Source organism: Lycorma delicatula, chromosome 1, assembly GCF_047948215.1.
Source record: "Lycorma delicatula isolate Av1 chromosome 1, ASM4794821v1, whole genome shotgun sequence".
NCBI classification, from domain to species: domain Eukaryota; kingdom Metazoa; phylum Arthropoda; class Insecta; order Hemiptera; family Fulgoridae; genus Lycorma; species Lycorma delicatula.
In genome coordinates, this window is record NC_134455.1 from 294,168,258 (window position 1) to 294,191,905 (window position 23,648).

The following is a 23,648-nucleotide window of genomic DNA, read 5'->3' on the forward strand; positions in this document are numbered from 1 at the left end:
AACTGTTATGACACTAGGTATTCTTTTGAAATAACATAAAAATTTTGTATTTAAGTTTATGATTTTGTTAAGTTCTTCTAAATAATCAATACTTTTGATGAATTAAAAATAATTCAAAATGTGACCTAATTACTAAAATGGCTTTTCCCAATTGTTTGATTTTTATATCAATAAAATCTGTTCTTTTCTCGTTTTGAGGGCCCCGAGTCCAAAAAACTGGTTTTTAAAATTTTCTGATTAACTTTCTGTTGATGATTCATCCATAAATTTTTAATATTATTTAGGTAATATTTTTGAATATAGCTCAATTAGTATAGTCATATACTGTATAAAACTCAGTTTTGACAAAAATGTCAGTTAGAACCTTATATGTCAAAGCAATGCAGCGAGATGCCATGTCCGCACCCCATCAACGTTTGGTCTCATTAAATTTATTTCTTTGCACTGAATTTAAAACAGAAAAAAAATACTAGCAACAATGATGAGGACAAGGAAGTACGAACCATACTCTGGTTCAAACAGTATGACTGCAGCACCTTCTTCTACGGTTCAAACCATTGTGCAATGGTTGTCATGAAGACAATATTGGAAAACTTTGTCGGCCTGGTGAGCACTATGCCCGTTGATAAGAAAAAACAACTCTTGGAAAATGTATAGTTCCTCTGAATAACCACAGTTTTGTGGCAGATGCCAAACACCTCAAGAAGAAATTCAATCACCAGTGGCTGGACTCAAATTATCCATGACTAGCTTACTCAAGGGAACTCAATCGTGCTTTCTGTAAATGTTGTGTGTTGTTCCCACCATCAGCCAGAATGATGAGAGGTGGTTGCAGTTCTTTTTCTATCAGACTTTTCATGAAGTATAAGAACATGCACAATTATTGCAAAGCACATGTTCAGTCGCAGGGACTTCAGACTGCAACGGAATCTGTAAAATCATTCATGGAGAGCGTTCCAGTGGACATCCAATTTCACCATTCTCCATGAAAATTAATAGAACAGGAAAGCAGTGTCCTCAGTTATTTCCTTTATCTTTTTTCCAGTACACATGATTTACCACTTAGGAAAAAATTTGATGAAGGTGTACTTATCAACCTATCCAATTTATGCATCAAAGAAGGTGATTTACAACTAAAAGACCATTTTGAGCATAGACTAAAATATGCATAATACTGATCAACTATCATCCAAAATTAAATAATTGATCTATGTGGCACTACTATCAGGGAACATACTAACACAAGGGTTAAAAAAGCTTGCATTTACAGCATTTTGGCTGACAAAACCACAAAAATTTCTGGCAAAGAACAGCTGTACATTGATTGGATTATGTTTCTTCAATGAAAAGGTCAACAAAATCAAATAAGAATTTTTAAGCTTTATAAAAAGCTTGAAGGCCTTAATGAAGATTCTGTGAGAAACTTAAAGCTAGCCCCGATAAGTGGTGGAGTTAAGCTTCAACAGGTGTTTCACCATGTCTTGGAAAGAAGGAGGTGTACAAACAATCTTGAGACAAAAGTACAAAAAACCTTCTATTTCCATTGCTGTTCTCACAAGCTTAACCTTGTCATGTACAACTTAAACATTATCCCAGAAATTTGAAACTGCATTGGAATTATTAAGGAAATATCACATTTTTTCGCAAGTTTTACGATGCAAGCTTATTGCTAGCATTCCTAAACTATATGAGACTAGGTGGTTAGAGGAATACAAAAGGATCTGTGCTTTTAAGCATCACTTTGTTGATATTGTTAATGCATTAGAGACCTTAGCTAAAAAAGGAAAAATAGCAACAAGAAAAAATTCTTATCAAATGCATCCAACAGCATGCAGGTCTTTATTTATTGTGTCAGTAGCATTAATTGCTAAGTATTCTGCTAAACTGGAACCACCACATTCAACCTATTCTTGACATGCTACAAGTTCATCAGGAACATCCAGAGAATGTCATGACTGCCATTTTAAAAGAGCAGGCAACATGCAATACTTAGAATGTTGATATCATCACCACTCGCACTGCTGCCAACAGAAACACAGAAGCATTCATCCAGCCAAAAATTCGTCCGAATTTTGGAGAAGGTTTCTAATAAATAATTCCTTCACATCTTTAGAAGTCAGATTTTCTGCAGACAAATCACCTGCATTTTTATTGATAAATTTCTGAGTAAACATGAGAGGTGTTTCATCTGGTGTATTAACTTCATCTTGGATAACTTAATTATGGTTCAAAATTTGGAATGAGATATAGGAAACACCAGACATAACTTAGGTTTTAAAAACGAGCTAATCATTTTTCCTGACATTAGAAAGGCTCTGCTGATATTGCTTTCACAGCCTTGTACAACAAGTACTATTCAAACATTCATTTAGCTCCCTTCGATGAATTAAAATATGGCTAATAAGCACCATTGGTTAAAAAAGGTTAAATGGATTTTGCTAAATATGAGTAATTAGTTGAAGTTGTAATTAGACAATTTGCATTTAATCCTCACAAACTCTTGTTAAATCTTATTCTTCTTTTTGTTATTGTTTATTATTGCATAGCAGCCATCTCATGCAGTACCTTTCCCCAATGAAGGAAGGTAAATTTTTTTTTTCCAAGGCAAAAAACGCTTTCAAATCACCACTCGGACACAATATATTTGTTGAAAAAAAACTAATGTTTAAAATTCGCAAAAAACCTAGCAATGTAAAAATACATCTTAAAATGAAAAAACTGATAGTATTTGCTAAAATAAAAATAAAAACAAAGATACACCATACTATATATTAAATTTAGAAAGCTGTCTCCCTTCCATTTTGTGCTAAGGTCCTGTGAAGTATTTAAACTAGTAATTATAGTTGACAGTCAATTAACCTGGAAAAGCCTCATTAATTCTTTAAAAAAGCAAAGATGTTATGACATAAAAATATTGTACTTTGCACTTATTTAGCCTAGATTTAGCTGCAGCTTAATTCACTCAGGCAGACTATATATGGCAGTGCCATCATTAAATATCTTTAGAAAAGTAAAAATACTTCAAATTAGAAATTCATTTACTTTTTTAAGGTATTAGATTATTTCTGCTTATGAAAATAAAATGTTGATTTTAGGAAAACAACAATTTTATTCCTTTCTGTCCTACATTAAGTTAGACAGGAAAAGGAATGAGTTAAAGATACCTCCTTTGTTAGAGAAAATTAAATGGTATAATTCCAACTGGTAAGCCTCACATTGATAAAATGTAAGAAAACATCTGTCAGCTAAAATTCTGAAATATAGTCCAACATGGAAAAAGAGATAAAGGAAGACCTCTAAAAGGTGAGTGCTAAAACAAGCTACATCACTCATACACCTGTGAAGTGGAAAAAGGAAGAAGAAATTTTGATTCAAAAAGTTATAGACAAGCCAGAGAAGCTTCAGGAGAATAATTTTGGTTTGATGCAGCTCTCCAAGATTCCCTATCTAGTGCTAGTCGTTTCATTTCAGTATACCCCCTACATCCTACATCCCTAACAATTTGTTTTACATATTCCAAACGTGGCCTGCATACACAATTTTTTCCTTCTACCTGTCCTTCCAATCTTAAAGCGACTATTCCAGGATGCCTTAGTATGTGGCCTATAAGTCTGTCTCTTCTTTTAACTATATTTTTCCAAATGCTTCTTTCTTCTTCTATTTGCCGCAATACCTCTTCATTTGTCACTTTATCCACCCATCTGATTTTTAACATTCTCCTATAGCACCACATTTCAAAAGCTTCTAATCTTATCTTCTCAGATACTCTGATTGTCCAAGCTTCATCACTTCCATATAAAGCGACACTCCAAACATATACTTTCAATCATTTTTTCCTGACATTTAAATTAATTTTTGATATAAACAAATTATATTTCTGATTGAAGGCTCGTTTCACTTGTGCTATTCTGCATTTTATATCGCTCCTGCTTCGTCCATCTTTAGTAATTCTACTTCCCAAAAAAAAATTCTTCTACCTCCATAATCTTCTCTCCTCCTATTTTCACATTCATTGGTCCATCTTTGTTATTTCTAATACATTTCATTACTTTTGTTTTGTATTTGTTTATTTTCATGCGATAGTTCTTGCGTAGGACTTCATCTATGCCATTCATTGTTTCTTCTAAATCCTTTTTACTCTCAGCTAGAATTACTATATCATCAGAAAATCGTAGCATCTTTATCTTTTCACCTTGTACTGTTACTCCGAATCTAAATTGTTCTTTAACATCATTAACTGCTAGTTCCATGTAAACATTAAAAAGTAACAGTATCCTTGTCGGACTCCCATTCTTATTAGGGCTTCTTTCTTATGTTCTTCAATTATTACTGTTGCTGTTTGGTTCCTGTACATGTTAGCAATTCTTCTATCTCTTAATTTGAACCCTAATTTTTTTAAAATGCTGAACATTTTATTCCAGTCTACATTATCGAATGCCTTTTCTAGGTCTATAAACGCCAAGTATGTTGGTTTGTTTTTCTTTAATCATTCTTCTACTATTAATCTGAGCTAAAATTGCTTCCCTTGTCCTTATACTTTTCCTGAAACCAAATTGGTCTTCTCCTAACACTTCTTCTGTATAGAATTCTAGTTAAGATTTTTGATGAATGACTAGTTAAACTAATTGTTCTGTATTCTTCACATTTATCTGCCCCTCCTTTCTTTGGTATCAAGACTATAACACTTTTTTTGAAGTCTGATGGTACTTCCCCTTTTTCATAAATACTACACACCAGCTTGTATAATCTATCAATCGCTTCCTCACCTGCACGGCGCAGTAATTCTACAGGTATTCCGTCTATTCCAGGAGCCTTTCTGCCATTTAAATCTTTTAATGCTCTCTTAAATTCAGATCTCAGTATTGTTTCTCCCATTTCATCCTCCTCAACTTCCTCTTCTTCCTCTATAACACCATTTTCTAATTCATTTCCTCCGTATAACTCTTCAATATATTCCACCCATCTATCGACTTTACCTTTTGTATTACATATTGGTGTACCATCTTTGTTTAACACATTATTAGATTTTAATTTATGTACCCAAAAATTTTCCTTAACTTTCCTGTATGCTCCATCTATTTTACCAATGTTCATTTCTCTTTCCACTTCTGAACACTTTTCTTTAATCCACTCTTCTTTCGCTAGTTTGCACTTCCTGTTTATAGCATTTCTTAATTGTCGGTAGTTCCTTTTACTTTCTTCATCACTAGCATTCTTATATTTTCTACGTTCATCCATCAGCTGCAATATATGGTCTGAAACCCAAGGTTTTCTACCAGTTCTCTTTGTTCCGCCTAAGTTCGCTTCTGCTGATTTAATAATTTCCTTTTTAACATTCTCCCATTCTTCTTCTACATTTTCTACCTTATCTTTTTTACTCAGACCTCTTGCGATGTCCTCCTCAAAAATCTTCTTTACCTCCTCTTCCTCAAGCTTCTCTAAATTCCACCGATTCATCTGACACCTTTTCTTCAGGTTTTTAAATCCCAATTTACATTTCATTATCACAAAATTATGGTCGCTATCAATGTCTGCTCCAGGGTAAGTTTTGCAGTCAACGAGTTGATTCCTAAATCTCTGCTTAACCATGATATAATCTATCTGATACCTTGCAGTATCGCCTGGCTTTTTCCAAGTGTATATTCTTCTATTATGATTTTTAAATTGGGTGTTGGCAATTACTAAATTATACTTTGTGCAAAACTCTATAAGTCTGTCCCCTCTTTCATTTCTTTTGCCCAGCCCATATTCACCTACTATATTTCCTTCCTTGCCCTTTCCAATGCTTGCATTCCAATCAACTATTATTAAATTTTCATCTCCTTTTACGTGTTTAATTGCTTCATCAATCTCTTCGTATACACACCATTATTTGAAGCTGAGTTATTATTCTAAAATCACCTGACCAAAAGTCGCCTTCCTCTTCCCACCGAACCTCACTAATTCCTACTACATCCACATTTATCCTATCCATTTCTCTTTTTACATTTTCCAGCCTACCAACCTTTTTTAAACTTCTAACATTCCACACTCCGACTCGTAGAATGTTATTTTTTAATTTTCTGGTGACCCCCTCCTTAGTAGTCCCCACCCGGAGATCCGAATGGGGGTCTAGTTTACCTCCGGAATATTTTACCAAGGAAGGCGCCTCCATAATTGCTATATGAAAATGCAGAGAGCCACATTTTCTTGGAAAAAAAGCAGCTGTAGTTTTCCATTACTTTCAGCTGCGCAGTACTCAGAGGACTGAATGATGTTGATATGGCCGTTTAAGTCGTCCTGACTCTCACGCCCCTAACAACTACTGAAAGAGCTGCTGCCCTCTTTCAGGAATCATTCCTTAGTCTGGCTCTCAACAGATACCTCTCCGATATGGTCGCACCTTCAGTCCAGCTACTCTGTATCACTGAGTACTCAAGCCCCCTCACCAACGGCAAGGTCTCATGATTCATAGAGGAGGTTTATGTTCTACATTATGTTATTGTTTCTTAATATTTTTCCTACAATGTTTAGACAATAAAGACGTTTCTACTATTATAAATAATAATTCATATTTCTTTCCAATTAAAATCTTGCATACGAGGTGTAACTAGTTATTAAATAAAGAGACTGATGCTGCTACAGAAGAACTGCACATGAGCCAAATTTGTATGACCTACAGCTGTGTAGCGTGAAGTCTTCTCTTTCAATTATTGCCACTCCAGTTTCTGTAGACATATTAGTCTGGCCGTAGCCTTCATTTGGATAATCTGTTTATTGTTTTGCTGAAAAATTTATAAGTGTTTTTTAGAGCAAAGAATTGTCATGAAATTTCATATGAAACTTGGAAAAACCGCTACTGAAACTTATCTTTTATTAAAAAAAGCAAATGGCAATGAATGTTTATCATGTGCACCGGTTTTTGAGTGGTTTAAGCATTTCCAAGATGACCAAGAAGATGTTAAAGATGATGTTCCCCTGGGTCGCCCTTCTACGTCAAAAACAGATAAAAATATTGAAAAAATTGGTAATCTGATCTGATCGTCAGTTAACTATTCTTGTCTTTATTCAAGGTCCTTGCTCAACTCTGTGAAAAAATAAGAGAAAACAACCTGAATTGTGGGAGAACAAGGTGTGGGTTCCTCATCAGGACAGCGCACCGGCTCATACTGCATTGTCTCTCATGATGTTTCTAGCCAAATATAACATCCCAGTGTTAGACCATCCACCTTATTCCCCTGGCCTGGCACCATGTGACTTTTATCTGTTCAAATCTGCATTAAAATGAACAACATTTTAGACCACTGAAGCTGTGAAAGAAAAAACAGCATGCATCATCAAAGACTCACTGAAGAAGACTTCCAGGACTGTTTCGGTTTGCATGGAGTGTCGTAGGGACAGAGCAGGGGTTTATATTGAAGGTGATAATAACTAAATTTGTATCAATTTAAAATAAAATATTTTACAGCATTAGTTTCATTTATTTAACAGCCACACCTCATATGTAATGTATATATCTGTAACTTTCCAAAAAACTGAATATGACATTAACCTAACTGTTCAATGGGATCATTTTTACAAGTAATTTCATTATTCCCCATACACAGATGCTTCAGTTATGGAAATACCATCCAAACCAAAAAGGTGTCAGATCACCTTAACTTGATTAGCAATCAACCTGATATAATATATCACATTTAACTGTGATAAGTTTTTGGAAAATAATTTTTTTCCCTGAATTAAACTAAAAATTATACAAATTAATTATTTATTTATTTATGAAAAATAAAAATGTCAACATATATGAATCACACAACCTTCTTAGCATTAATTCAGTCATGATAAAAAGTATTAAATTTAAATGTAAAGTCTTTTTAAACAAAATATTTAAAATATATTTCTTTACAAAAAAAAGGAACTGGTTTTAAAATCTTAAATTATTGATGTGTGCCAAGTGTACAGATGGCATGTGCTAAACATTCAACATTATTGATAAAACGAATTAATGATAAACTAAAATATGAATTGCCATGAATAAATAAACTAAACACTAAGATATTATAGTCTATAATAAAAATCTTTACCATGATTGTATTTTTCATTATCTTTCTTCTTTCTCAAAATTTTTTCTACTTAAACACTTGTTTTTTTTTTAACATTCAATGACTCGCTTTCAAATTAATGGAACTTTTCTCTCATTCCTACGAGGTTAATTTATCAGCACACACACTTCAATGAAGTGTTCAGTAGCACTACTGTTAATGACACCAGTCTTAGGATTGAAGCTTAAGAAATCCCTTAATTAATAATTGACCAATTTAGTGTTTTCATAAACTTCATGGATTCAAATGCATCTTTGTCTTTACATGCTATGCAACAAAAAATGTATGGTTGTGGCTAATGTCTTTGTATGTATCTTCTGTTTCAGTAGCGGACTTGAAAAGATTTCAAATCCACATAGTATCTGTGTATCCCTTGAATCACTCGAGTGAATGTTATCCATTCTGTCCAATGCATTTAGTACAATCACTTCAATTTAATTTGCATATTTACTGATTGGTATGTATAGTTAGTTTGCTGTGTGGACTTATTTGTAGTTTTCAAAAAAATGCACACATGCAAACACATAAAAACAAACCTAGGTATATATAAATTACATACAAGCAAGATGAAAAATATTGAATTGGACACATCCAATTAACACTTTATTTTGTGCATAGCCGTCACAAGATTAAGCTCAAGAAACATAAGTTGGGAGAATATGCAATTATTGTTTGGGTTACCATTAAAATTACAAGCATGACCTTCACCTACCTCTAGTATTTTTATTAAATCTATTGGCTATTCATCTTTTGGTAATCAGCCATGAGTAAAAATAAATATTTTACTAAGTCTAATTACAAAGATTAGACAAAGTCTAATCTTTTTATAAAAATTTATAAAATACTTAAACTATAATAACATTATATTACAAAATAAAAGAAAATGAATGAATAATTTGGAACATGTTTTCACATAATTGTAATTTGTATTCAGTAGTAGTGTAGAGTGATGTTAAGAAAAGTAAATATTTTAAATTATCCTGATGTTTATGTTTATGAATATGCACAACATAATAACAGAGTCTCATGCTCTGGCTGCCAAACAAGAAGTATCAAAAAATCATCCTATAATAAAACACCCACTCAGCCAGTTTTCATGAACCTGTGTAGCTATTAGATATTTTAATTAAAACATATTAATCTTTAATGAGGCAATTTTTTAAATTAAAATACATTCACTTTGCTGCAAAGCAAAATGATACCTTAAAAATAAATTAAAATTTAATAAGAGTACTATCAGTTTAACTAACAATGATTTTACCACCAGGAATGTTTAATGAGTGTGTCCCTGGTTTTGAACGAACCTTGTTGCTGTTACTGCCACATCCCTGAATTAAGCATAAAGTATATTTATCAGTACAATAATCACAATAATTTATCATAATAATTTAATTTGGCTGATTAATTTTGTCTCATTAATCAACTAAAACCCAAATTACAACAAATGTTGATTCAAATATCAAGATTTACGGTACAGAGTGTTCGGAAAGACACTGTGCAGTATGCTTTAGAATTATGTGGTGTATTCTGTTAATTTGACATTAGGTAGTTTCCCTGTAGGTTCACTGGGCATTGCTCAGAAGTTGTTAAATTGTGATTGATTCTCACTAAACACATCTTTCATGAAGGTGACAACAAGTATACTGATTTAGTGAAACACAAGTTTTCTGAAAAGTTTCCAAATACTCCTGTTCCTCACTGCAATACAGTTTGAACTCTTATCAAAAACTTTGGGGGCTGAAGACACTGATCAAAGTGGAAGACCACCTAAGTGAACAGAAGCTGTTTCATGTTTCAGATGTTATGGCCAAAAGGCCATCAAAGTCAATGCGTAAGTTAATGCAGCAGCAAGATATTGGACTTGCTACCGCACATAAAGCTGTATGAAAAGAACTGAAATTTTTCCCCTACAACGTATGAATGTTCAAGAACTGAAACCTACAGATGATGCCAAAAGACCAAATTATTGTCAATGGTATAAACATTTCATAGCTATCCTTGACATTATGTTTTTTACAGATTAAACATGGTTTCATCTGGGAGAGTACATTAATTCACAAAATACACAATTGTGGTCAACAACTAACCCCATGAATTACACAAACAATCTTTACAAGAAGAGAAAATTGGAGTCTGGGTTGGTGTGAGTAGAATGAAAATTGTGGGTCCAATATTTTTTTGAAAATACAGTTAACAGTGATCATTATTATGCTGCTTTAACAAACTTCAATAGTCAGTTAACAGATGTGGAAATCAATCATAGTAGGTTTCAACAAAATGGAGCCACAGCGCACATGCCACAGCTTACAAGTCAATGACTTTTTACAAAATGTCTTTGATGAACAAAGAAGGGTTTGTGACCTGCACGATCACCCAATCTGACTCTCCCAAATTACTTTCTATGCAAGGCAGTGAAAACAAGCAGTGTATAGTAACAAACCACTCACAACTAACAAACTAAAAAGCCCAATAACGGCATACGTACAAGACATTCCAGTACATCATCTGGTTAGTGTTTGAAAACTAACTGAAACATGTGCAGTGTTGTATTGATGTTGAAGGAGGTCACTTTCAACACCTTTTATAAACTATTCCAGTTATTGTATTATCTGTTTCTATAAAATAATGAAATAAAAATACAAAGTAATAATTAAGAAAGTTTCTTCATTACATTTCCATAATTCCAATAACAGCAACTTTCCGAATGCACTGTAGCTAAGTACAAATCAAGTTTTAGAGAGTAATTTTCAAAGAGAATAAAGTCTTAATTTTCATTAATAAAATATTGTGATGCATTGATAAGCTTCTAGTAATGAAAATGTTAGAATAAGAGAGAGAAAATAAACTATGTAAACCAAAAAATAAATTTAAAAAGAGAAAAATTAAGAAACAAGAGGAACAATGGAAATAATTTCTAGAATAGTGCAGGAGGTTCAGACTGCAGATGTTTTGAGACCATTAAAGCTTGAATGAACAAGGAGGATAGAACGGCTGCTGTTATGTCAGAACAAGCCTTAAACCAGGATTATAAATGCTGCCAAGGACTAGCAAGTAGGGGAGTGTGTACAACAACATTTGAAGTAGATGTCAAATTTTAGTCAATCGTACGAGCAAAGAGTGCTTTGCAAGCATATTCCAATTTTCAAAAGTATAACAATGTTCCTTTCTACAGTTAAGTATGGAGAAGCTGTTTGGTGAGTTTACTGTTAAACGTTATTGTTTTTACCATTATTGATTGATTAACGTATAAACTAGTTTCCTTTGTAAATAATATAAGTAAATAATCCTTGTATAAAGTTTATTACTGATTTTATAATTGTAATCTCATTGCAATATTAATTTTGTAATATTGTATAAAGTTTTATATTAAAGTAAACAAATTGTATTTATAATATTTTAACATGCACAATCTCTCAATATCCTTTGTCAAACTGAAAACATGTGACAAAAAGAATCCTACCCTTAACCGTTTGCCTGAGAACAGTTTTCTAATAAATCTAACTGATAGCTTCACGCAAACAAAAATTAATATAATTTTTAAAAACTGAAACAAATTGCATACCAAATTTTCATATAACCAACAACTAATCCACTAAATTTCACAGGTAGTATTAGGCAACTTTTTCTAACAAAACATAGACCCATGACATGATGTGATCTATATGATGTATTATTCTTTACCCAAAAGATAAAAAAATTATTTATTTATGCTAATGAAAATTTGTTAGATAAAGTTGCAATTCACATTTAAGTTAAATATAATTAAAATCACAAAAAATATACTTCATAAGTGTACCCTAAAATCAGGTGGCAATAAACATTACATTTTTTTAATCATCTGATAACTATTCCACCTTTGAGTTATTACTTTTATCAAGTATAGTAAGAAATGATTCCTTTCTAGTGATCATATTATTTTGAAAGTTTTCTTTATAATTATAAGGCAAATAACAAATGAGGCAACAATCCGGTTGAAAACTAAAGGCAACAAAATTATACTATACATCAACTATAAAAAAGCAGTTATGTAATTTTTTTAGAATAGCTGGAAAAGAAACAGATATAAAACTAGAAAAAAGAAATTTTGAAAAGAGTAATATACAAACAAAAAGAAACAATCACAAAGGTTTGTGTAAAAACTGCTACAAATGGATAAAAACACAGTTTGAAGAAAAGTTTTTATCAGATTAACATATAGAAAACGAAACAAATTGATTGAGAAATATGAATCTTAATTTTTATAAACTGTTTTGTGATTAGTATCATAATGGTAAAAATGACTCCACAAGCTAAGGCAATTATCTTGATTATAACAAATAAGTTCATTCTCTAAATAAATCTGTAGTTCCTTATACTTGGAACTGCCCTCAAATTTTTTTATCCACTCAGACATGCTGATAAAGCCTCAGAACAGAAAAAAATTGCTTTTTTTTAAAGTTTGGCCAAACCAGTTAAGTCTAAATTAATCTATCTAATATCAAAGCTTTTGAACTAATTTATTACAAAATCAAATTGAACAAGTAATATGTACATACAGTTCGCTCTTTCTCAGAATTTGTTCTACTACGTTCTCGCAAGTTATCAGTAGCTTTATTCAATGATAGAGCAAGGGTGCGACATTGTTCAACATTTCGATTTAAATTATCTTCCAGCTCCATACGCCTTTTTGTCCACTCTGATGACAGCATTGTTAAGTGCTGGCACTCTTTCCTCTTCAACTAAAACATTAACTGTATTAAATTTTATAAATTATAATCACTCAAAAGTTATGAAGTATAAACTCAAAGTTACACCTTAACCATTATAATTTATAAAGCACAAATCAGGAAGAAATTAAAACAGAAGGAAAATTAGGATAATAAATATAAATACAAACAACAACATCCCAAAGCAATAATTTTTTAACACATTCACTGCTCATCTACTAACCATATACAAAGACCTAAATTTTTTTTTTGTTATAATTCCCCTTACCTTTTGGTGTTTACTGCCTGTATATATGATAATCAATGTAACTTCTTGTAGTTTTTCTTATCTAGGGAAGACAAAATTTGACATGTGTTGCCAGCATCCCATGAGCACTGAACACTTGGGTCACATCTAATACAATTTTTTTTTTTCACCAATTTTATCTTTTATTGATACATATTTAGTACAGGATAGTGAAGTATAATTTAAACAATTAGGAATATTTTATTTACATTCTCGTTTCCATTTGTATTCTCTGATATTACTACTAACAGAATAATTTTCTTGTAACTAAAAAAAAACTTACATAAAATTAAATAAAAACTAAATAACTCCCTATTTACAACCCCTCCTGCCACCCAGTTTTGTATTTGTCCCTGTATTTTTACAGTTTCTGATGATATTTGTCAAAACAACCTGGGCAAAAGCCAGGTTGAGCTGGGCACACTTCACAGTATGTAGTTTTTTACTCTTTATTACATCTTTTCCGCTTCAATCTGCCATGATTGTCTCATTCATCAGTGACAAATATTGTATGTTTTTGGGCAGGCTTTGGAGAAGTTAACATTTTTCCAGGTGGACAAGGAAGGAAGTGCTCTAGTATAGCAAGCCTGAAGTCATACATGTTACCAGAATATATATTATACAGATTTAAAGAAAGTATTGTTAACATACATGGATAAGGAATGAAAGAAGATTTTTTTATACCATCAGATGGTTTTTCTCTTGCAGGGATAATACGACATCAGCTGGTCTATCCTTTTCATATGCGCATTGTACTGCACCACTGGCAGAGTTTTTTCCACATTCAACCCCTTTTATCAATCTTCTCAACCATCTCATTTCAAATTCTGTTGATATATAAGTTACCTTCCTTTTATCTTTCCAGGCTCCAATCATAACCCATCACTGTACCAAGCTACAGTCTCTCCTTCACCCAATTTTGCCAATATAATATCCACCAGTGAGCACTTTCAATTACTTTTTAAAATACCAGTGCAGTAGATATTATTAGCCAGAAGTCTTAATGCTAATGAATAACTATTGTAATAATTACCCATGAACAATGAATGGCCTACATTCAGTGCATTCTGCATTAAATACTTTACTACTTCTATGATATGATTTTTCCCTGCTGTTATGTAAGTTTTTCCTCCATAACAATGAAAACATAAAATCATACCGTCTGGCTCTGGCTCACTGAAGATATAAACATATTTTTAAACCATATTTATGTCTCTTTTCTTTAATGTATTGCCTAAAAACTAACTGTCCATGCCAAAGCACCATCTCTTTATCTAAAGAAAGTTGTTTACTAGACTGATATATAAAAATCATTTTTTATATATCATATAAATAGTCTGTATTTTGTGGTTGCAGCTCTTTTTTTTCAGCATCAGTTTTTGGCTCAGAAGAAAAATACAAACATCTTAGAATTAATAAAAACCGGTCACATATCGGCTCTGAAACCAGGTAAACCAAACAACCAGTGTGTCTTCCAGTAATCATGCAAAAGGGGTAGATTGATTATTTCCATATGCAAGCAACATAAGAGCTAAGAAGATTTTTAGTTCGTCAAATGTTAGTGGTTTCCATCAACTAATGCGGGAATTTTCTCATGTATTTTCCTGTAAAAATATATTTTTTGTATTCAGATTCGTTTCATTTACAATCACTTCCAAATAAATAATATCTACAAGTAAATTACATAAATAAATAGGGTGATTACTGGGGTACTGGCACGTTCAATCCACTGTTACTGGTAAATGCAATGTGTTTCAAGCAAGAAATTTTGGTTGACTTAGTTGGATTACAAACAATATTATCATCATTAAACTCAGACTCAGAACTGCATTCCGGATGATCAGACTCATCCTCACTTTCACACTATAAGTTGTCTTGGCATGCTCTTGAAATTCCTGGCTCATTAGCCACCACTATAATAAATACTAAAATTACACTAGATAAACTAATAAAAGATCTAAAATTTACTAAGAAATAATATATAACTCTCACGAGTTGTGTCTGGGACACCGGTGTCACATGAGCACAAGCGCTGCAATCCAGGAATAACAGGCTCATACACAACAGTACATCTGTATGTAACACGATCACAATGTATGAAACACATACCACAGGAATTGACTAAAGACTGAGACATATGCAAATGAATGGTGGGATGGACCACCAGTGTCGCTTGAGCATTCTCCCAAGGTCTGCCATGTGACACCAGCGGCACATACGCAGTTAATGTGTTAAAAAAGAAAAATTGTAAAGAAAAAGTAAATCAATATTACTCTGAACATAGACTAAAACAGAATAAAATTTGCACCAAGTTTAAAGTAAACCTGATGTATGGTCTTTAACTAAATGTGAATCTTCCATACAGAGAATTTTAACTTTTTAATAAGACAACTTAAAATTAATTTTGTAATTTTATGTATTCATAATCAATATTGTCACAGGAATTCTGAATAGAGGAAAACTGAACTACATCTGCTGTTCATTTTATAAGTAAGCTACAACAGAGCTAATTAGACCAAATGTGTACGTCATTACATGTTTCTGTTAGCCTGTAATTTCTCAATGCTGTTACATGATAATTCTTAACATCAAAGAAATCTGAACAGATTTCTATGTAAAGGAAAAATTATGGAACAACTGAGGGTGTCTGAAAAAATGTTCAATGTGTCAGACTGAAATGCTTATATATGCGTCCATTTCATTTAAGCTGTTACAGACTTTGGAAACCATCTGGAATACACTGTGTGTGCTGACTTCACAAAGACATGTTGCAACATGAAGAGGATGATTTTCTTGATCATATTGTCTTAACTGAAAAGTTAACCGTACAATGTCTGCATCTGTGGGTAAGAAAATCTGTCAATCTCTGTTTTGACATTGTTAAAAATTTATATAATTTTGGCTGTTTTACAGGTGATATATTTTAAGAAAAGGGTATTTGGAAACTGATTCCTGTAACAAATATTTTAATGTAGATGAAACATATGTTGAAAAGTAGTTAAAGGTATACTATTTCTGGTAATAATAAAATTATTTAAAAATAAATTGTCATTACATTTTTCAATACCTTAATGGTACTTATTTTCTTAATATGACACATATAGTTCACTTTTTGTGTTACAATAAAAATTACCTGTATAGTCCCAACATAAAGAATTATAACTCACAATATTATATTTTTTTTTATAAAAAAAAGAGATATAGGAGGAGCATTTCAAAAGTAAGAGCCAATCGCTAACAAAATGAGAACAGTTGAAAAAATGAAAAATTTATTAATGGTTTCAAGTACTTGCATATTTACTTATTTTTTTACATAATCACCATTTTGTTCCAAACACATTTGATATCTGGAAACAAACTTTTTCAAACCCACTGCATAAAATTCTGCTACCTGGAAATGTCACTTCTGCACCAAGATTTTCAACTCTTCACTTTCCTCAAATTGTTGAAATGCAAGCCAGTTTTTGAGGAGTAGGAACAGATGATATCACTGGGCATAATATCACTGTAAGGAGGATGAAAAAATCCGATCCAAAATTTTGAATTGTTTCTGTTGTGCAAGCAGCTATGTGTGGACATGCATTACTGTGAAGAACAATTCCTGATCTCAGGCATTACCTGTCATTGGTTTTGATGGCACAACGCAGTTTAGAAAAGTGTTTCACAATAGATTTATGATGTCATGGATGTTCTAGGTTCCATGAAATCAATCAAAAGCACACACTTCTAATCCCAGAGTACAGTTACTATGATTTTCCTTTGAGAATGGGCTTGGTCTTGTTTTTCAGTTTAGGTGAACTGGAATGACGCCACTACATGGATTACTGTTTCATCCCAGTATTGACATACGAAATCCACATTTCATCACCAATGATGATATCAGAAAAGACTGTCTCCCTTGTGGTTAAAGTGGTCAAGAAAAGAGCATGCAAATTTCATTCTGTGATCTTTGTGAGCATTTTGGTCAACATTTTCAGCACCCATCATGCACACAATTTATGATGATAGCCAAGAGTGTCAGTCATGATTCCCAACTATGTTGTCTTTGAAACTTATGGAAATTCTAGAGAAAGATTACTTATCATAAAGCAATGATTTTCTCTTACTTTTACATTCACACATTCAATGAGATGATCTCAGTCCAGACACTAGGCCTGACATTTCTCTGTTCATCATGAACATTTGAGCAACCTTCGTTCAACTCACAACACCACTGCCTCACTTTTCCTTCACTCATTGCACTAGGCCCATATGTTTTACAGAACTGACGGGGAATTTCAGCAGTATTATATCCTCTTGCATTTAGAAATCTAATCGCTGATCAAACTTCACAACTGGCTGATTTGTTATTATCACAGTCATTTTAACATACCGTCTCATAAAAGCAAATAACAGTGAACTGACAGCTATGTGGCGATATATCCAACAGACCGCTTAAGGCTACGGCACATGCATGAACCAATCAGTGTTGCCAACTACTATTTATAATTCATCGGTCCTTACTTAAGACACATGAGCGGTTTACAAAAAAAGAGAACAAATTATACTATTTACAGACAAAACTTAAATTTCCACTACTGGCAAAAATACAATGAAAAGTATTAATATGCTTCATGATGTTAATATCAGTTGTTTTATTATTAATTATTATACCTCACCTCACTCTTAAAAAGTTCTTGTTGCCTTTCTTTCCAATCTTCCAGTTCTTCTACGACTCTATATGCAACCCTCTTATCAATAACTGGACATGTATTACCCATTTCTGGAACCAAAAAATTGTCTGATAATACAAAAAAAAAACTTATAATACAAACTTGAAACTACAGAATAATACAAATAATCATCTTCCAGAAGAGGGTTGTAGAATATGCTATTATTTATTATATTCCACCAGCTATAACAACCTACAATACTTTTAATCATCACATACTTTTAATTATTACATCCTATAATACATTTTTAATTAAACATCTCTTTTGAAACATTTCAACAATATGAAGTTGAAGTTAATGATGATTAAGAGTTAAAATCTTTAGGTAATAACATTTAATGCAGGACAATTCAATCAGGAAATGAAATCACAATTTACAGTTTTTTGCATTTTGACAAATATCACAACTGACAGATCCTTGGGTGACAAAGGCAAAATATCTTCTTAATGGGAAAGTAATAAGAAACTTGGAAAATTTAACATTTTCTTAACTTTTTCAAAAGGCCTTCATTCTAACTTGCACTTAAGTAAAAGAAAAACACTTAAATATAAAAACAGCAACACATGGATTACTAAAGGAATTGTAATCTCTACCTCTAAGCTAAGGAATCTCTATGAAATGTGTATTGTATAATTTTTCTAATAACTTCCACATTTGTTTGAAAAATTACAAATATGTGAAATTATTCACATTGGTAAAAGATAATGTTACGATAATTTAATATCAGAGTCAAATAATAAATCTAAATATGGTAAATTACCAAAAGTAAAACTCAATTTGGAAATGAGATAGTATTTTTAATACAAGGGTCAGTCAATTATAAACCAGACTTCTGCCTTCACAGCTTGCACATAAGCAAGGGTGGGTTGGTGTGAAGGAATGTTGATGGCGGAGATATGAGGAGGGATGTATACTCCAACTGCAGTCATTTTTCTCAAGTCAAATCAACAGGTTATAAATGTCGGTTTTCCAATGTATTATCAAGAGGTTTCTCTCACGAACAAGGTCGATAACTCCAAAAACTTGAGTAGACAAAAATATGATGTTGTCTTGTACCCAAATTTATGATAAAAAAAATTTAAAGGAAGCATGAAGCTGTAGAAAATGAATCACAATAGGAATTCTAGGGTAAGCTGACGGATAATAACATTCAATTGATCTATGACCTCATTGAAGACATGGGTACCTTAAATTACATTGGTATATTAAATTAAAGTGCTTTAATTCTTACAAGTGATGAAATTGAATCAGAAGTGGATGTCAAACATGGAAGTGTCCATTCCATAATCACAAAGCACCTTGGGTCCACAAAGTCCATGTGAAGTGAATTCAAGACTCTTCACCCAAAAACAGGAACAGGTCTGAAAAGCAATTTGCCAAAGGCTCCTGAATTGATTTCAACAAGGGAATTAATTTTTTTGCATCAAGCAGCCACACATAATGAGAAATGAGTCAATCATTTTACTCCTGAGTTGAAGTTTGCAAGTAAGTGACACAGGAATGGAGAGGGGCTTGCTCTGTAAACAAAAATATATCTATCAGCTGGAAAAATCCTCACAACTGTTTTTTAGAATTAGGAAGGAAAATTGCTCATCAATTTTCTCCATGAACACCACTCTGTGAATGCTGCATATACTACTGCCAACTGTTGGACAAAAATGCAACAATCAACTAGGAGGTTTTTAATAGAGAAGGGATCCATAAGCTCCCCACACTTTAGGAAAAATGTATAGAATTTCAGTGAGACTATGAAGAATAGCAATAAATACGTTTTATAATTTTATTCTAAACTAATAAATTTAAAAGCAGAATCCCAGTTTATATTTGACTGACCCCCTTGTAAGAATAATATTGATCTATTTCAAACAAGGCCACTAAATGGTTTTGTTGATGAATCTGTATTTTTATTTCCTGTTGGTACCCAGGAAGTTAAAACCAGTATTTTAAATATAATGAGTAAACATTTAGTACACTGATGAAAGTTCAGCCACAAATTTAAAACAAGTCATAGATATGACTATTCCTTTTACAAATGTAATTAATAAATCTTTCAACAATGGAGTATCTCTCAGCTACCCTAAAACCTTTGTTATTCTGCTCCTTGAAAAAAGGATGGGACTTAATTCAGAAAGTATATTTCATTACTGTCTGTTAGTATTTGAAAAAAATAGGAAAAATACACTTAAAAATGTTTATAACACATTGACATACTTTCAGCATTGATTCAGGAAAGAATTGCTCAGACACCACCATTCCCTAATTTTTTTTTTAAATAGTGAAAAGATATCACAGACAGAAAAAAATATATTCCACTTTTTGCAATCTCAATAAATTTGATTTAGTTACACAATCATTACTGATGAAAAAACTTAGTACATATGGAAAAGAGCTGCTTAAAATAATTTATTAAAGCAGACCTTAACTAACTGTAATTAGACAGTTAAAATGTCATCTTTTAATAAGAATATACATGTGAATTATAAGTCCTCATTTCAAGATGTAGAACATTGGGTCCTACAGAATGTCCTTGCTTCCTTGCAATTTTAAATATGGGTGAAACACTCGATTGTGCTTCTCAGATAAATGTAATAACACTCTTAATCACAAGGACAGAATTCCCATAATAATAAGAATAGTATTTCTGTTCCACAGAACAAAATTTCTGGATGTTTTACTTGATAAAGACATTTCTTGGGATCACCAATCAATTTCATTTACAAAAATGTCAAACAATACCATTTATTTATTATTAAATGTTTATTATGGTTAAATATATTCCCATCTGAAGTATAATACAATCATCACTTAAGATATCTTAAAAATCACAAAAATAGACTGTCAGATCATTGTTTGGCACTCATACAATGAATCACGTAGTCTGTAATTTAATAAATTGAAAATGTTAACTTATCCATATTATATTTATAAATATGCAATCTTTGCTAAAAAGAAGTAATTTATTCTTCAAAAAATAGCAATATCCATCTCTACCAAACGTGATAAAAGAATTGTTTTCATCTCACTCAACATAATACCTCAGCTTAAATGGCAATGCTTCCAATACCATTTTTAAGTTAAATACAATTTTCTTTTACAGAAACATTATTCTGTTGATGAATTTTAAAATTATGTAAATAACTTAAATTTAGTTTATACATGTTTATAAAAGTACTTTACATTCCATGAAAAATGTATTACTATAAAATGTATACTAGAGGTTTTCTGCACAGTTATTTACAGCAAGGTGAACAATCATCTGCATTATTTTTATAAGCAGTTTTATTGGAATACACTACATATGCTTACTGTAAAAATTATTATCTGATTTGTTAATCATATTTTGGGGAAAGAAATTCTTAAAAATAAATATGACAGAAAAATTCATATAATGAAACACTAAATTGCAAAAATCTATCAAAATCTTTTATGTAGATAATCCTGCTAGATCTCATTACAAGTTCAAGTAGCCTGAATTTATATTAATCTAAGATTTCAGTTTTTAATTGTAAGCCCAAATCAGACAATGATATTTATCTGACTGGCTAAATTATTATAGGACTGATTAATAAACAGCATCTTATTAAAATAAATTTTTGAAACCTATTTTTGCATATCAATAGAAGTTTTAACCAACAGTTAATGATTAATTATAAATCTTGAAATTTTATCTTAAACTTAATATTATCTTAAACTAGTTTTCAGTCTTACAGTCTGGTGTTTGGGAAGGCTATTTAAAAAGCAACTTAAAAAAATTTAACTTGAATTTTTCAATACTTCCCAAATACCAAAGTGATCAAATCTTAGTATTAAAAGGCTGAAAAAATTATATTATTACAAAATATAGTAATTAGAATTCATAGAGATGTTCTGAAAGCATTTATGAATTCTTTGTGCGGACTTACAGCATCAGACACCTATGTTATCCTATCTAGACATGCCAAATGAAATAAAATAGAATTGGAAAAAACTAACGCAACAAAATAAAAGGACTTACTTTTGCTTCCAGTTATAACATAGCAGCAACATTTCCATTTTTTTAATTTATAGCATTCATTTTATTGATATTTATTTTTAAGTTACTTATTTTACAAAAATCTTCCCAAGTCTTTATTTTCCCTTGAGCTTCAGTGAGCACATTGGACAATCCAATTAAATTATTAGCATACATAAGGATCATAAATCTTAGCCACACAATCAATACAAAATAGGACTAAAACACAAATTCTGTAAATAATCTTTCAGATCATATATGAATACTGAGAAAAGCACAAAAGAGAAAGGGTTACCCTTCAAAACACCCTGTATGGCAAGAAGTTTCTTAGATTTACACTCTACATTTCTTTTCTTACCTTTTTTACAATGCTTTTGATTCTGCAATTGAAAAATACCCTGGCTGTGTAGAAATTATAAAAAAACTGATGTACTTTCTACTAAAGCCTAATAAAAACAGCTTCTCCCACAATATACTATGGTTTATGGAGTCAAATACTTTCTGAAAATCACAGCATATTCTCTTACGTTTCTTAATTTCAACTGGATAACAACCTCTAAAAAGTTAAATGACATAAGCCCCTTTCTTCCTGAAACTGTTTACCAATCTACGAGAGTTATTTTTTTTAACAATATAAAACAACCATTATTTACACCAAGCAGCTAAGTACTTTCTCTTAGATTCTGTATTAAATTTCTCCCATTTTCCAGGATATTTTTATAGAATTTATTCAATAGGCCACCAGAACCTGGTGTTTTAACATTCTTAAATCGTTTTTTAAAGCTAAACAAATCTTGTTTATGGCAAAAGTTTACATCAAAGAATGGATAAAGGATATTGGATACAAAGAATATGCAGTGCATTGAGTTAGAAAAAATACAAATTCCAGGAGTTAATATCAATTTTGTTAATAATCATAGGTTCTGATCTTGAATAGGTCTTAGTTGGTGGACACTTTCCAGAATAATATGTTTTATTTATCAAAACTTTTATAAAAATATGTTATTTTAGCTTTCTTTACTGCCTTTTTTGTAAATATTACTTTAAAAAAAAAAAATATTTATAATTAAGCACACAGAAACTTTAAAAGAAAGGAATGAAATTTTTTTTCATTTTTGCCACAACAATAAAAAGAGAAAAAACAAAGTTCAATTTAAATACAATACATTCTTTTATTATTGTTTTTATATAAATTCTTTTACAGATTGCTGTACAGATTATTATTGTTATATAACTGATTAAAATGTAATTAACATAAACAGTCCACCCTAATGCCAAGCAATATAAGTCAAGTTACCATTGGATCCCTTCTATTCTTACAAATCCTGTATTTCTATTCAATGAGGACCTATCCTCTCTCATTCTTTGCCCTATGTTTAAGCAAAAGCAAACCACAACATAAATCTCAGTGTAACTCAATCACCAAACCTATTCCGAAATTATAATCACCATCCAAAAAATATGACTTTTCATTTAATACATTACATGAAAAATTAATATTTTTTTCAACTTATATAAAACTGATTTCAAATAACACTATGTCTAAGATAAATATTACCCAAAATTTGTTAACTTTTACCAATTTTTTATTAATACAATAACACAATTTGTTACTTGTATCAGGCACTTGTGCATGCCAGGGTTACTCTACAGAGATGGCCATTTTTATGCTCCTTAACAGCACAAGTTATATTAGAATTATTGAGAAATATGACAGAGGTTAGAAAAGTTCCTATACAAGCCATATTTGAAAAAAAAGATAACATCAAAAGTTCAAAACTCTGAATTTTGATTACTAAGATTTTATAAACATTATAACATTTTACAAACCGTTAATAATGAGAACACCAGTTAAGAAAAAAAAGAAAAAGT

General features: G+C 31.5%; 1 protein-coding gene across 1 annotated transcript in view; it reads right to left on the reverse strand.

The window, feature by feature from the left end:
- Window positions 1–23,648, reverse strand: part of LOC142332906 (centrosomal protein of 120 kDa-like) — a 113,521-nt gene that overhangs the window by 21,193 nt on the left and 68,680 nt on the right. The window contains exons 11-12 of the mRNA XM_075379604.1: window positions 17,732–17,835; window positions 12,617–12,799 (exon numbers count right to left, since the gene is read on the reverse strand). Coding sequence (XP_075235719.1) covers window positions 12,617–12,799; window positions 17,732–17,835 — 287 coding nt within the window. The remainder of the gene's footprint in view (window positions 1–12,616; window positions 12,800–17,731; window positions 17,836–23,648) is intronic.